At 36.2% G+C, this 17,151-nt stretch overlaps 1 protein-coding gene across 2 annotated transcripts; it reads right to left on the reverse strand.

The window, feature by feature from the left end:
• Positions 1–543: 543 nt before the first annotated feature.
• Positions 544–17,151, reverse strand: LOC122024214. Of its 2 annotated transcripts, XR_006123371.1 has the most exons (6): positions 16,783–17,151; positions 6,521–6,884; positions 2,560–2,590; positions 2,414–2,484; positions 974–1,072; positions 544–883 (listed from the first exon to the last, which is right to left on the reverse strand). XR_006123371.1 is itself a non-coding variant. In XM_042582777.1 (5 exons), exons 1-5 carry the CDS (start codon positions 17,095–17,097, stop codon positions 788–790), a joined length of 945 nt encoding a protein of 314 aa, XP_042438711.1. In that variant the 5' UTR covers positions 17,098–17,143; the 3' UTR covers positions 544–787. The 2 variants fall into 2 exon arrangements, 1 of the variants encoding a protein (XP_042438711.1); XM_042582777.1 differs by lacking the exon at positions 2,560–2,590 and having other exon boundaries at positions 16,783–17,143.

Here is a 17,151-nt window from a genome sequence, read left to right on the forward strand (position 1 = left end):
CTTTCCATTGATACCAGTGTTATTAATTAGTTTGACGGCGCTCAAACATTGCTAATTTTCCACATCCTCCAATCACATCGCTCCGCGCCAAACCACGTACTCAGCTTGCGAAGACACTGCAATTTTTCCACACCGCATACTCAGCCTCGCAATATTTTCCTCCCGAGGCCACAAAGCATAGATTTTTCCAACAGAGGATCGGACTGCAGCTACCATTTACCTTAACAAAAAAAAAATAAATAAAAAATAAATAAATAAATAAATAAATAGATCCGCTACCTTAGCGGCCCCTCTAGTACCGGTCCCACGGATATGAATGAAGGTTCATGCAGGTACACAGGCCATAGGCGCATGACGGGGTAAACCCCAAGTCGTCAGTTCCTGAGAATCGATCCCTGACCATTACGCCAGAGATACCATGCGCCCACCGTCTGCGCTACGCCCTGAGAGCACCCATTTACTTTAACGATACTATTCGAAAGGTTGTCAAAAATAATAAAAATAAAATAAATCGAACAACAGAAGTAGTGTAATTCGAAAACAAATCAAGGCAAGTTGGAAAAGGCATTATGGAGTATAATCTACAACATCTCCAGAATAACATCACTGACCAAAAACATAGAACGCTACTATGGCTCATGGATCCACAGATTGTATCAAACTGCAACACATAGCTGACTATTTACAAATTATCATCTGCTAAAACCAACTATACTTTATTCTGCAGGCAGTGGGATTCAAAAGCCAAGTTTTAGATGTCGTGGTTTGGACACTGTTTCGGTAGTGTTTATTCAAGTTGCTGCTCCAGCTTCTCGAGCAAAGCCTTCCTTTCTTCTTCAGGAAGAGCATTGAACATGAACACAGATTTATCACCGATATCGTCCTTCAAGAGAGGAAAAAACAGAGTGGATCAATTTTCAAGCAGAGAACATTAAACTTTGAGGTATTAGTTAACTTTAAGAGGAGAACCTACCTTAATTGGTTGTTGAAACTTCCTTGCTGCAAAAACCACAAAGAGTGCCATCCATACACCCAACAAGCCTAATTTTGCTCCGTCATCAAGTAGACCTGTCTGCGTATTGGCAGTTGCTTTAGAAGAGCATCGATCCAAAGAAGCATTACAGACTAAGTGATATAGTAGACAACGAGAATGTGACAGTGGAACAATAAACCATCATAAATGGAAAATCTGAAAATGCATGTTTCCTCCATATTATGTTCATTTAGATGGACTTGGTAGATGAACTACAATTTTCAGCGATCAACCACAAGAAACAACCCTTGTTCACTTTGGCCGCATTACCTTGTGACGATTTCAACATCATATCAGTTCATGCAATCCTAGTAAATTACTGCTCCTATTTTCTAAAAGTTACTCTTTTTTTTTTCTTTTTTGGAAAAAAATCCCAGTGTCCGAGCTTTGCCCGACTAATCTTGGAAATAGACGACCTTTCCCCTAGTTCGTCTACCGGATAAATTTGGAGCACAAGTTATGTACACTCAGAACCTAACCTTCAACATATTCGTCCCATTTAGAATTTGAATCATGTTTCTCTTATTGCTCCAACTTATTACTTTTATTGATTTACTTGAGAATTTATATTTCTAGCAATTAGTTAGTTTTTCTCATAGAAGTTCTATTTGTAACCCTATATCCTTTAAAATACAAAAAGAATCATATGTGCATTAACTATTTGCCCTACTTTAATCATCGTCCATCATTTAAGTAGTCTATAAAGAGCTCCCTGATGTACGACGCTCCCACCAATACGGAGATCCGGAGAAAGGTCTATTGTACGCAGTCTTATCTAGCTTTGCAAGAGGCTGTTTTTGAAAGTTGAACCCGTGACCTCTAAGTTAAACGACATCAACTTTAGCATTGAGCCAAGGCTATCCTTCATTTAAGTAGTATCCAGTCATATTTAATTTAACTATCATTCATTATTTGAAACAAATTATCATATTTATCTAGTATCATGGTTAAAATCGTGTTTCAGTGGAAGGAAATTATCATTTAAGATCTTCACTCCCAAGCATAGCTGCTGAGCACACCCGTGCAAGGTCGTGCTGTCAGATGCCCACCTGCGCAATGCCACGAAGGCCTTGCGAAAGGCCGCGAAGGCCTTGTGCAAGGCCTCGCGGACGCCTCACAAGAATCCCTACAGTCGCATGAACGACTCTCGCAAGTGGTCGTACGTGGGCTCATGCAAGCCCTGCAACCACACAAAGGCCTTGTGCGAGTATGCAACAGCCACGTGAGACTGAGGATTTCTTTTCAATTTATTTATTTTTTATGTTCTTTAACTTTTTCCCCTCTTAATTCTTTCCCATTTTCTAATTTCTTTCCCACGCGGAGTTCTTTGCGCTGTCAAAGATTTACACAATGTGTTAAAATCTAGAAGAACAAGCATACCAGATGTCCAAGGAGGAGTCCTGGGATGATGAAAGTCAGGATGCCAGCTTCCAACTTCCCATAGCAGAGACCTGCCGAGTGTGAATTAGAAACAAGTTTCAACTTGTGAAAAGCAGCAGAAAAGGTGGAAATAAGATCTATCATACCACATGCCTACTTGCATAGTGCAGACATGACCTGACAAAAATGCAATGAGAGAATGGCATGCATTAAACCAGTTTCAGGTTGGATATACAACTTAAAAATTGAAAAATGAATTGGAACAAATGCATAGATATGGAGATCCCAGTATGCGTGCAGTAAAGCACATGGACAAGCTGTAACACACTAGTAGTGTCTTGGAATCCTAAATTTGAGCTAAGCCGTTCAAGCCTACTGAACAGAAGCGAATGACTAAAAGATTCTGAGTGTTTTGCCGGATTTTTACAAGGATGTAAAGTGGATTACATACAGAGGTTGAGCTACTAATAAAGAATATTTTAAATAAAATGAAAGATCCAGGACATTAAAATTAAACAAAAATATTGCAGTTTAATTATAAACTGAACAATAAATATACATACACAAGAAAAACAATCAATCATCTTTCTTGGCTATGACAACCAATACAAACATAAAAAATCATTTTTTAAAAAAACATGCAGCAAATGAATCATTATTCAACTAAGGCTTCTAATAAGGAGATATACAACAACAACCAAGCCTTTTCCCACTAAGTGGGGTCGGCTGTATGAATCCTTTTACGCCATTGAGCTCTATCTCCTATTATATCATCATCTATATTTAAATAAATTTTATCTTGTTTTATTGTTGCTAACCAAGTCTTTTTTGGTCTTCCTCTTCCTCGTTTTATATGCATGTTTATCATAGTTTCACATCGCCTAACTGGAGCATTTATTGGTCGTCTAAGTACATGTCCGTACCATCTTAAACGTGTCTCTCTGAGTTTTTCCTCAATAGATGCAACTCCTACTTTCTCTCTAATGCTCTCATTTCTTATTTTGTCCATCCTCGTATGTCCACACATCCACCTTAACATCCTCATCTCTGCAACTCTCATCTTCTGCTCATGTGCTCGAGTCATAGCCCAACACTCGACTCCATATAACATAGCAGGTCTAACTGCTTTTATAGAACTTACCTTTAAGTTTAAGAGGTACTTACGGTCACATAAAATACTCGACGCTCCCCTCCATTTCACTCATCCTGCTTGTATTCTATGTAAGACATCTCTCTCAATCTCTCCATCATTTTGTAAAAATGATCCTAAATATTTAAATCTCTTGTACAATTGTCTCATTACTTCTAATATTGCTAAACTTAAATTTCATATATTCTGTCTTTAATCTACTAAGCCTAAAACCTTTCCCTTCTAGTGTTTCCCACCATGATTTTGGTTTAACATTTACTCTTTCATGTGTTTCATCTATCAAAATAATATCGTCTATAAATAACATGAACCACGATACTGTGTCTTGAATGTGTGCAGTGAGTTCATCCATAATTAATGTAAAAAGATAGGGACTTAGAGCTGATCCTTGATGTAACCCTATCTTTATTGGAAATGCTTCAGTTACTCCACCTGAAGTCTTTACTCTGGTCGTTACATCCTCATACATATTCTTAATTAGTTCAATATATATTACGCTAACACCTCTCTTTTCTAAAATTCTCCATATAATTTCTCTTGGGACTCTATCATATGCCTTTTCTAAGTCAATGAATACCATGTGTAGATCTTGTTTTTGCTCCCGATATTTTTCAATTAATTGTCTAAGAAGATGTATAGCTTCTATTGTCGACCTTCCAGGCATGAACCCAAATTGATTTTCTGTCACTATGGTCTCCTTCCTTAATCTTTTTTCTATTACTTTTTCCCAAAGTTTCATAGTATGACTCATTAGTTTAATACCCCTATAGTTATTCTTATATAAGGGAACTAGAGTACTTATCCTCCATTGATCAGACATTTTTTTCGTTTTCAATATCATGTTAAATAATTTTGTAAGCCATTTAATACCTTGTTTCCCTAAGCACTTCCATACCTCTATCGGAATATCATCTGGTCCAATGGCTTTTCCATTGTGCATCTCATTTAAAGCTTGTTTTACTTCTGAAGTTTGAATTCTACGATAAAAATTAAAATTTCGATGCTCATTTGACCTAATTAAATTACCTAAGTTAAGTTGGTCTCCTAAACCTTCATTAAAAAGTTAATGAAAATACCTTTTCCACCGCTCTTTTATTTCTCCATCGCTTACTAATACCCTATTACATTCATCTTTAATACATTTTATTTGGCTAAGATCTCTTGTTTTTCTTTCTCTCGCTTTAGCTATTCTATAAATATCTTTTCCCCTTCTTTTGTATCCAATTTTGATATAACCGTTCAAAAGTTTCATTTTTTTCACTCACTACTTTCTTAGCTTCTTTCTTGCTATTGTTTATTTTTTAAATTCTTGCAAATATATAATTCCTTATAAGCTATTCGTTTTCCTCACTTTCTCTTGTACTTTCTCATTCCACCACCAAGATTCTTTACTTAGTGCATTTGACTCACCGAGGACACTCTTAGCTACTATTTTCAACTTTGATACCATCTTATCCCATGTCAGTATTAGAGTCATCGTATATTTCACCTAATGCTATTTCTACCTTCTCTTTAAATATATGTTGCTTCCATCCTTTAACTTCCACCACTTAATTTTAGGAATTGTATATATTTTCTTTCTATTGATACTATGTTTGAGGCGTATATCCAACACCCCCTATGTTGGGTAGTTAAGCTTTCTCCGATGACTTTGCAATCTTTACAAATCTTTCTATCCTTCTTCCTAACCATAAGAAAGTCAATTTGCGATTTATTATTCCCACTTTTGAATGTGACTAAGTGTTCTTCTCTTTTCTTAAAAATCGTATTAGCTAATATAAGGTCATATGCTATCGCAAAATCTAATATAGTTTTCCTTCCTCATTTCTCGTTCAAACCCATAACTCCCATGTACTCTCTCATATTCGACATGTTTAGATCACCTCCTATTAAAATCCTTTCATTTGGTGGAATATTTTGTAATATTTCATCTAAGTCCTCCCAAAACCTTAATTTGGTAGCTTCATCTAATCCTACTTGTGGTGCATATACGTTATGTTCATAGTTTCTTTCGCCACTATTATCTTAAGAGTTATAATTCTATCCCCTTTTCTAACTACTCCTACAACTTCATCCTTTAACAAACTATCTACAATAATACCCACTCCATTTCTTGTTTTACTTTTTCCAGTGTACCATAACTTAAAACCCGAGTTCTCTATCATCTTTGCCTTCTCACCTGTCCATTTTGTCTCTTGTACACATAAAATATTAATTTTTCTCCTAATCATCATATCTACTACCTCCATTGATTTACCAGTGAGAGTTCCTATATTCCATGTTCCAAATCTTAGATTATTAGTTTTCCTATCATATTTGTTCTTATCTAACCTATGGTGTGAGAACTCTTGCCTATTTAACACTACACCCAAGTTCTCATGGAGATGTAGCGGTCCTTGCGAGACCCTGTAACGCGAACTCTTGCATATTTATCACTACACCCGAGTTCTGGAGATGTAGCGGTCCTTGCCGAGACGTTACAGTCGGACCCTGCAACGCGTTCCTTCCGGGGAACAACCTAGCATTAGCACAATAGTTTAATGGATTCATTCATGAAATTTTGCCATAGTTTGACGCTGGCTGGCAACCTAACGCAACCCTCCTCCTTTATCCGGGCTTGGGACCGGCCATGACTGGTCATCATGGGCGGAGTTAAGGGTTTAGGGAGATATAAGGAGATATAATTGCAAAATTTCATCCCATTCGGGTTCCTGCACACCCCATTTGGTTGTATGCTCTAGCAGTAAGTCAAATGGAGATTTTTCACATAAGTGAATTTATAATGTTAATTTGGTTTGTTGCTTGTATTTCCATCCTACATGTCAGTGCTGCATGAAGTTAGCAAAACATATGCCCAGAATCCAGATGGAATTTAGATTTAGGAAAAATGTAAAGAATTGATATCATTGCCGATAATAGCAGAGCAACTTCAATAATTGAATGTGAAGCACTTATACCTTCTTTAAAAACCAGACCAGTCAATGCTGCAAAGAGAGGCCCAACAAACCATACAGCAGTTGGGTTGTTTATGACATAATCTATCAAACTTTCATTAAGAGGCTTAGCGGCAGTTAAATAAGCTCCGAGTGAACCACACACACCAAGCATCCAGAGTAACTGTAGAAATCTCTTGATAGGAGTGACATAAATGTGAATTAGTAGAAGTGATAGACCAAGTCCTCCAGCTCCAATGGTATACAAGAAATCTCTATCTTGTCTGATGATATCCCCCACTACGTTGCCTTCAGGTATAAAAGCAGAAGAAGCAGCAAGAACGAATGATATGGCAGCAGTGACCAATCCTGACCTATATAATATAACCTGTAAGCATTTAATTGAACAATAAGGCATACACTCAAGAATAATGCACATCACAAAATCTTGACGCACAAAAGAATCTCATTTGTGGTATTCCAATCTGAAAGTGAAACACAGATGATAATCTCAATCCTATGGTGCGTCAATTATAACCAACTCTGTAGGAAGGAACAAAAAACCTAAGAGAATAAAAACTCTTGAATCCCTTGAAACTATGAGACTAAACTCCCTGTTTACTTGGAGGTGTGGATTGAAGAAGGAAAGGAATCTAAGGAAGAAAAGAATCCCTAGGGAAAAGGAAAGGAATCCTTTCTGTGGTCTGCTTAACGTTTACTTGCATGTGTGTAAAATTTTCTACCTTGTTGAATATATTTCCTAGTTTGGGTTGGTGGTCAACTCTTCATTTACTTGTTTGGAAGATGAAATAATTAGCAGGAGTTGGATGGAGAACCAAGAGGACTTAAAAGGAATTAGAACTATGAATCACCATGGATAACAAAATGAATGTGACTTCGATATCAACTATCTATTGGAAGTTTATGTAGATTCCAATTCTACCTGTAGAAATTGTTTAGCAACTTGCAGTGAAGCATCAAGTAATAAATAACAAACATTCCTGACTGAAATGATCCTCGTGATGTGAAAAATATTTAAATAATATCCAAATGAAAGACACAAATTATTATAGTTTTCTTTTCCCCCATAAAGAAGTCCCTTGTAGCTAAATTTCAACAAAGAGTTCCTTGATCAGAATCGTAAAAGATTTTCCATACAAGAAATCTATTGCATTATTGGATGCACACACTCATTGCTTATAGAACATCACTTTGCTTATGATCAACAAAAATGGTCAAAGTGAATTTACAAGTATATTTCTTACTCAACTTGATTTCTAAGTCTTGTTTATATTTCCTTTGTTCATTTTGTATATTTGTGTTTGCTTAGCATTCAATGCCTGAGGTAAGCTTCAACAATTTATATTGAAGACTCTCCAATTTACTATTGAATAGCCAGACATGTCTTGGTTGACATAAAAGAACTAGCATATTGTTGTATTTAGAAAGTTGTTGTATTTAGGAAGTTTAGTTGCTAACTATCATTTTGGCAAACCAATAGATAGTTTCTTAAAATACTAATACAAGAACTAGCATACTGTTGTATTTAGAAAGTTTAGTTGCTAACTATCATTTCGGCAAACCAATAGATAATTTCTTAAAATGCTAATTAATACAAGAACATGTGTGACTCTATACCAGAAGTCATTATCTTGCCACAAAAAAAATGAAATGGAGTGGAACAGTGGTGAAGGAGATTATCCGAATGTTAATAATTGATATGAGAAGAATGATGGTAGTTCGGATGAGAGTTTAGATGATGAAGTTTTCATAAATAGAAATTGTGTACTTATTCTTTGGATGATGTTGAAGGTTATGAAAAAGTATGCAGATAGAGGTCTAATGGAGGGTAATATGCAAAAAGATAATACACAATATGTTCTATTGCAAAATCTTATGACATCTAATGAGGCATGCCATGGAATTCTTAGGATAAGTGTGGATGGCTTTGTTCGCTTGTGTGTGAACTATTAAAACACAACACAAATGTAAAAGCCAATAGGAATTCAAGTGTTGAAGAGAAGGTTGCTAAGTTTTTATATTTTCTTGGTCATGATGTCAAGCATTGAGTTTTTTCTTTCATTCAAGTACAAGAACTACTAATAATCATTTTCATGAAGTCATGGAAGTCATTATTGGACTTCATGCTGAACTTATAAAACCAAATGGATTCAAAATTCCTTGGCTTATACATAGCAACAGTAGAATCTACCCTTACTTCAAAGTAACACTTATTTTGATCATTTTGAATTTTAAAATGTTTGTAAGGTACTTTGTATCCGAATATGCTTATTCTCTCCTAATTATAGGATTGTGTCGGTGCATTAGATGGAACTCATATATGTGTTAAGGTATTCGATGTAGACACACCTCGATATAGAAGAAGAAAGGATTAGCCAACAACCAATGTGTTGGTTCCATGTTCCTTCAACCTTAAGTTCATATATATGGGTGGGAAGGAACTATATCTGATTCTCGAATTATCAAAAATGCTCAAATGTGTGCTAAAACATGTTTCATCATCGACCTAACTATGTCCAACAATGTTCAATTTCACCTTTTAGATACACCATTATGTTATGGCATATAAGGTGGAATCCATTGAGACAATATTATATTGTCCCTTAAATAATTTTGAAACTCTTGACTTAAGTATTCACTTACCTCGTTCGGATCGAGTATCTTAATATTTTTGTCAAGTTGTTTCTCTACTTCATTTATGAATTCTTTGAGCCTTTCAAAGGCCTCTGACTTGTATTTCAATAAATATATATACCAAAATCACGAGTGATCATTGATAAAGATAATGAAGTAACTATAATCTCTTCGTTCTTGAATTGACATTGGTCCACATACATCAATATGTATCAGGTCGAGCAACTCTCCCACTAGTTCACCTTTTTCAGAAAAAGGAAACTTAGTTATCTTGTCTTTTAAGCATGATTCACATGTATCAAATGAATCTAATTCAAATGATTTTAAACTGCCAACTTTTTGTAGTTCGGGCATACGTCTCTTGCTTATATGGCCAAGGCGATAATACCACGAGTAGGAGGTTAACTGATCATCCATTAGAGCACGCTTATTGCTTGTTTCGATATTGAATACCTCATTGGATATATCTAGGGATGACAATGGAGCAAGTTGAAACCCGGACCCGTAACAAACCCGTCCCAGCGGGGCGGGTTTAAATCCGCCTAAACGGGTCTCAGGCGGGTTCTAGGCGGGTCCCGGGTTTAACTGTACCCGCCCCGGACCCGCCTCGTATAATATTTTTTTTATTAATTATTAATTAAATAAAAATTGATAATTAATTTTTAATTGAATCAAAATTGATAGATTTTAATTTGTGATAATATTTTTTGGTTACAAAATATTATTAATATAAATGTTGAAAATAAATTTAATGTTTAATTAATTTTTTAAATTTTTTATTTTATATTTCGAAAAAAATAAAAAATATATGGCAGGTCTAGCGGGTCTAACTCGAACCCGCCCCACCGAGTTCGCTGGGCGGGGCGGGTCTAAAGGGAAGCGGGGCGAGTTCCGAGTTTGGCCAAACCCGCCCCAACCCGGACTCGTTGCCATCCCTAGATATATCTAACATGTATATACCATTGCATAATGTTCCAATTCTATAAAGAACGTCATTCATAGTTATGTAACAACAATTGTTACTAAAAGTCAAATTAAAACCCTTTCTATTTAAGCAAGATATAGAAACAATATTCTTTATCAATGCAGGAACAAAATAACAGTTATCCAATTCCCAAACTAGTCTATTAAGAAGATTTAACAAATAAGATCCGATGGCTATAGTTGCAACCTTTGATCGGTTGTCAACTCGCAAATTTGATTCTTCCTTAACTAGTCTTCTACTAGTCCTTAGCCCTTGTATATCATTATATGATCCACACACAATATCCAATATCCAGGTGTTAGAGGAAATAGTATGACATTTAATAACAAAGATACCTGAAGCAGATGGGCATCAGTTGCCAACTTCTTCTTCAAGGACTCAAGATAGAGCTTGCAGTTTCTTCGTCAGTGAGCCATCTTGCCACAATGGTGACATGGGTCCTTTGAAGCCGGTTCTACTATCTTGGCCTTATTCCCTTGGGCTTGATATTTTGACTTCCTCTTAGAACCTTTCTTTAAAGAGTCAACTAACATCACCGTCTTCTGTTCTTTCTTAGCAAATGGCTCCACAGTCTTGAGCATGTTGATCAGCTCTAGAATCATGGATTCAATGCGGTTTATCACAAAATGTGAATAACACAGTGTAAAATTAAGTCAATACTTAATTCATGATTCATCGAAAAATCAAGTGATCTTAACCACTCAATGCACCCGTTCATACATGATGTACTACAGATGAACCCTCCTGCATTCGTGAGCAAAAGAGGAGCTTGGAGATGTCGAGCCGTTGAAATCTCGCTTGCTCATCAAACAACTCACAAAGGTGATAAACAATCGTATAAACATCCATATGCTCATTTTGTTTCTGTAGTTTGGGTGACATTGAGGCTAGCATGATGTAGCTGACCAATTCCGAGTCAACCAAGTGCTTCTGATGGACCAACTATTGGTCATTAGTAGCACCGTCTGCAAGAAGTTAGGGAAGAAGATCTTCGAGGACATAGGCAAACTTTTCATACTTGAGAACAATTGTCAAATTCCGATAACAGTCCATGAAGTTTAGCCCGGTTAGCTTGTTTGTGTCCAAAATTGAGCTCAAGTTTAAAGAAATCATGAGTAATCTATTAACCTAGAAATACCCAATCGAGCAAGTATGAGAGATATGATTTTACAATGTAAATGTAAACAATTTATATGCATTTAAGAATCTCATTCATTCATCGAATTCAAGAGCCCTTATTTTGAATTTGGGAGATCATAGGTTTTCTCCAAATGGATTGATATCCACCATAGATAAGAACAACTATAGAATGAGTCCAACAAGTCATTCTTAGCTATAGTAGTAGGTATCAAATATATCAATTATATATCACTTATACATAACTATCACATTACGTTATCAATTAATTGATATTCGCATAAACATCGGACTGTTAACACATTAACATGTATACATTATATGTATATCATCCAACTTTATCTCTATCCACATTGACCTTGAAGTGAGTCCAATAAATCAATGCTTCAAGTTAAAATCAGCCCGTTAATCATGAGATCATATCTCAATAGTTCAAACATATCTAATTTTAGGTTGAGCTTGGAGTGAATCCAACAACCCAAACAATAAATCAAACTTTGGTTCTTACCATATTAATGGAAGGTGTAGACTTTAATTATTTAGTGAGGGTTTTCCGGTCTCATCCTCTTTTCATGTAAATAATTAAATTATCTACATGGCATGACATAAACATGGCATGGCATAATTTATGCAATCAATAATGGCAAATGGCAAATGACATGACATGGCATAATTAATGCAACTAATCATGACTTAATCAATGTATCATAAATTTTATTTGAAAATAAAATATGATTAAGAATCTAGTTTTCATAAATCAAGATTCCTTAATTAAATTAGGAAATAATTTTCAAATCTAATTACATATTTTATTTAGAAAATTATTCTTAATCAAGAAAATCTAATTAATTAGGAAACAATTTCCCTAATTTGAAATCTCCTAACCAATTAGGAAATTTTTATAATTAGAATTTCTTAATTAAATAGGAATATTTCCAAAATTATATTTATGACCCACTACGACTTGTAAAACTATTTTACGATTATGTCGAAACACGATCAGACTCTGATACCATTGTTAAGGAGCCCGACACGGATGCAACACGGATGCATTCTAAAACATATTTCATAAACATAAGCAACAGAAGACAAATAATAATTACACTAATTATTACAACACACACATCACATGCATACAGGATACAACACAAGCAAGATATAACCGTATAATAAAATTTTATGAAGTTACTTTTATTCTAGTTATACTTGATGGATGGCATGGAGTAGGAATGGCATCAACCAAGCGATGCTATCAAGCCTCACCTCTATCTGTATCAACGCCAAGCTAGTTATCGTCAAGACGACTTCCAAAGCCTCAAGTCGTGTCTCTGTCTTCGGTGCTAACCAACAATTAGAAACAAGGCGATCCGAGAGAGGATCTAACCAACGTTTCGGTATCCAACGACATTAGCAATTAGACGATTCCAAACGCGGAGAATCTCCCACTTGCTTCGATGCCTAGTGGCATTCGCAACCCGACGACATGAAGCATGGTGAACGGCAGCCGGAATATTCTTTGATGGGAAGCTTGCAGCCGGTGGTGTGCAGCAAGTCGAGCAACTGGGAATTTCGGCAACAACCTTTGCTGGCCGGAACAACAGCTGGGACGATAAAAAACAGGCTACGCAGCAGCTTTCCCTTTTGTCGGAGCTGCAGCTAACAACTGTGGACGGTGGAAGGATGACCAGAGCAACCCTTGCTCAGGACTGCACCTTCCGTCGTATGAAAGGATGGCCGGTCTCCTTGGGCGGCGACGGGCACTGCAGTGCAAGGAGGAATTCTCCTTGCTATCCGACGATGGGCAGAAGGTTGGGTGCTGCCGGCGTTCTGCTAGTTGGAGGGAGGTGCTGGACGGAGATAGTTGCTGACCGGTAGGAGCTCCTTGGGTGGTCAGCAGTTCTTCCTTGGGTGGTGGCGCAAGAGAGAAGGGGAGGCGAATAATGAGGAAATGATTAAAACCCTAACACTTAGGTCTAATCAAAGCCCCCCATTTTCTCTCCAAGTTATATCATATATAGATCCCCTTATTGGGTTTGGATCCAATCTAAAACCATATCCACTAACCCAAGACCCAACCCCATTTGCCTCAAGTTTGGTTCATGACCAAACCAAGTTGAATCAAAGCCAAATCATTTGGTTCAACAACCAAACATCTTTTAATTAAAACCAAACCAATTTGGTTTATAAATAAATCAAAGAGGATCCATTTCATCTTCAAAAGACATGGCCCATCCGCACTTCTATTCCGACAAAATATCTTCCATATTTACCTTTCGTATGGTCCAACCATACAATCTCCCTCAATCTGAGAATTTAATTCTCAAACTCGTTTCGAATAAATTTATAGTGTGTGTGACCTAATAGGTTCTTGATTATGTTGGTCATTCGTAATTTACCATTAATTACGAATAGATCATGAATGACACTTAGTACATCATCATCTCCAATTGACCAGAAATTAACAATTGATCTTTCTGAACCGTTCAACAGCCATAATGAGTCATGTCTCATTCCTTTCACCATCGTATACCACTTGGTTTAAGACATGGTCTATATGTCAATCCCCACTATGTGTCAATCCTCACTAGGCTGACTACGTCACACCTAGCCCAAGTCTTACTTCCTTATCCTGTGGATTCAAATTACTCAGACATGTGTCCAAGAGTACTATACTCTTGACATATAATGCTTCGGCCAAAGACTTCAAATACAAGCGGTTGTAGGGTATCTCCTTCTGCAAGGAGCGGTGAATCATCTGTGAGATATCCAAACACCTTTGGACACTTTGACTTATACCCCATCATCCCTGGTCCACTCTTATAAAGATATGCTTGTTTAAGATGTTAAAGTATAAATCTCCATAATCAAGATGACTTGAATACGTAAGTCAAAGGAAACTCGCATTTAAGCTACAATGAGATCTTCATTGACATATTGATATATGCATAGAATCATATAAAGTCTCATGGCAAGCCACTAGTTATCCTTAACTAGCATCTACATTTAACTCTCGACATCCAAATGTCTCTAACCAGTGAGCAATAGCTGCTTGGGTAAACCAAAGAGTAACACGTGCTAGTCTCATAGAATCGATAATGTCTGAACTCATCAATTCATCAACTAGAGATTATTTCAATACATTCATAATTACACATGTAAAGATGCTCACTAGTTGTGATCAAATCACAAGTTCTCTCATGCTATGAATCGTATTGTGGGCATTCAGTAAATGAGTTTAAGATCCAATAATATACATAAAGAATGTACACTCAAATAATGAATCTCTATTTATCCAATAAATAGTACATACCATAAGGCAATTACCTTAAGACGCCTCTCAAGTATAATACTTTAGTTTAATATTCATTAGTATACAATGTTTGGAAATAAATATGATTAACTATAACCTATGGTTTGTTGGTAAATAAAATACTATTTAGGTGACTCCGAGTTTATGTTGAAGAGGGGTTTGATTATCCTTTATTAAGGTATTCGGTATCACTCGAAGGAATACTCGAGGTGTGGCTCTACAAATGCAAAAGAGTTATTCAATCTTCAACATGCATCGCTTCGCAATGCAATTGAGAGAACTTTTGGATCTAAAGAAGGGTTTCCAATTATTGCTAGCGGAAGAGAACCTCACTATGAAATTAGCATTAGCACTCGCACTCGTACATAAATTATCTTAACATGTTGTATTCTTCATAATTTCTTAATGGGAGTGGACCTATATGAAAGGTTTATTAGTGAAGTGGATCGTGAATTGAGGTCAAATTCTAATATCAAGTGATTTGCAATGAGAGGTAGGATGATGACGGGAGGCAAAGGAATATGATTATGGATAACATAGTTAATGTTATGTGGTCAGATTGCAATATCAACTAAAGAAGGATTATTTGGCTTTATTAGAAAAATTTCGAGAATGTTATGTAGCACATTGAGTATATGTGACTATATTGTACTTCTCATATGCTAGTAATGCTTGATTCAAACAGTGTGATGTATTGAGCATACCATTGATAAATCTTAATGTTAAATGTTCTTCAATTGGATACTGTTTTTTTTTTAATGCATTGATTATGTTTGTTAGTCCAATATTCTATAAATGAATGTTATGAGTTTACTTTTATGCTTGCTAGATATGATTTTATTATTTTTCATGTTCATGTGTGAATTTGATGCAGGTATTGAGTAGAAATGAATTTCTCGGCTAAACAAGCCAAGAAAGATATAATTAAGTAGACCAATGGCATGAATAACATCTTTATAGATATTATGTTAGAACAACAAGTTAATGGTAACCGAGCAGGTAGCACTTTCACATCTAGTGTTTACAAAGAAATAGTTACCATTTGCAGTGAAAAGACTAAAATTCCATTGACAAAGGACCATTTGAAGAATAAAATTAAAACATTAAAGAATAACCTATTATAATTTGTTTAAGACTGCAAATGGAGTTCAATGGCATGTTGACAGCAAGAGATTTGAGGCTGAGGAAGAAGTTTGAAAGCAACTTATTGATATAAGTATTAATAACAGATATTAGTTTGTATTTTGTCAGTTTATATAACTATTATGTTTATCATTAAGTTTATTTTTGTCTAGGCTAATCCATCAATTAAAAAGTGGAGATATACGTTTGTTTTGACGATTCAAGAATAAGATGCAATTCTTGCCCACCAAGATAAGATATATGTGAACTTCATGTCTAAGAAACATGCAGCTAACACATTGATAGTTGATAAATCCTTTCTCTCTCTATATCGAGGTGCATCTACATCGAATACCATAACACACATATGAATTCCATCTAATGCACTGATACAATCATGCAATTAGGAGACAATAAGCATATTCGGCTATAAAGTATCTTACAAACATTTAAAATTCAAAGTGATCAAAACGAGTGTTACCTTGAAGTAATAGCAAAATCTACTATATATAAACAGAGGAATTTCATATCCAACTTGTTGCTTTATAAATTCAACATGAAGGCCAATAATGTCTTTCAAGACTTCATGAAAATGATTGTTAGTAGTCCTTGTACTTTGACGAAAGAAAAAATTCAATTCTCGATGCATGACATCATGACTAAGCAAATATAAAAACTTAACAACCTTCTCTTCAACACTTAAATTCCTATTGGCTTTTACCCTTGTGTTGTGCTTTAATAGTTCGCACAAGTGAACAAAGTCATCCACACTTATCCTAAGAATACTATGGCATGCCTCATTTAGATGTTATAAGATTGTGCAATAGAACACGTCGTGCATTATCTTTCTGCTCTTTACCCTCCATTAGACCTCTATCTACATGCTTTTTCATAACCTTCAACGTCATCCAAAAAATAAGTAGGCAATTTCTATTTATGAAAACATCATCATCTGATTTATTACTTTTCTTATCCCTTATAAAATTTTGATAAATCAACAAAGAGATGCAATGATTTGGCCCATTTGCAAAAGAATTTTATGCTCAGATTGGTGGGAAGAGTATAGGGCATATGTACCTCGCGGACGTCGGAGGGCTCTACGGACCAGGGCCCGTAACTCCCCTGATAAACTGCAGTCGAATCGTCGAGCGTAGGCTGTGATCCGCCGCCGACGGCGCCGCGCCTGGAGGAGGATCGTGCCCGGGAGATGGCTGAGGAGGAGGTGGAAGCTGAGGTGGAGGAGACCCTTCTAGAAGAAGAAGAAGAAGAAGCCACGGAGGAGGAGACAAGAGGAAGGATTGGGGAAGAAGCAGGCAACGGAAGCGCTCTTTTGAGAAGAGGAAGAGGGCCGAGAGAAAGAGAGGGAGACGAGAGGAGATAAGCAGTCGCCATTGCCGCCGTGGTGACTTCTGGACGATTGATTTTTGTCTCTTCTTTATTTCGAGG

This window comes from Zingiber officinale, chromosome 9B, assembly GCF_018446385.1.
Source record: "Zingiber officinale cultivar Zhangliang chromosome 9B, Zo_v1.1, whole genome shotgun sequence".
In the NCBI taxonomy this organism is placed as follows: domain Eukaryota; kingdom Viridiplantae; phylum Streptophyta; class Magnoliopsida; order Zingiberales; family Zingiberaceae; genus Zingiber; species Zingiber officinale.

Bases quoted from the DNA above. Each gene is read 5' to 3' on its own strand.
- LOC122024214 (XM_042582777.1), bottom strand. From the start codon at position 17,097: ATGGCGACTGCTTATCTCCTCTCGTCTCCCTCTCTTTCTCTCGGCCCT. The intron at 6,885-16,782 runs GTACATATGCCC...AAATGCTTACAG, and splicing joins AGCCCTCCGACGTCCGCGAG to GTTATATTATATAGGTCAGG. The intron at 2,485-6,520 runs GTATAAGTGCTT...CACACTCGGCAG, and splicing joins TGGTCTGGTTTTTAAAGAAG to GTCTCTGCTATGGGAAGTTG.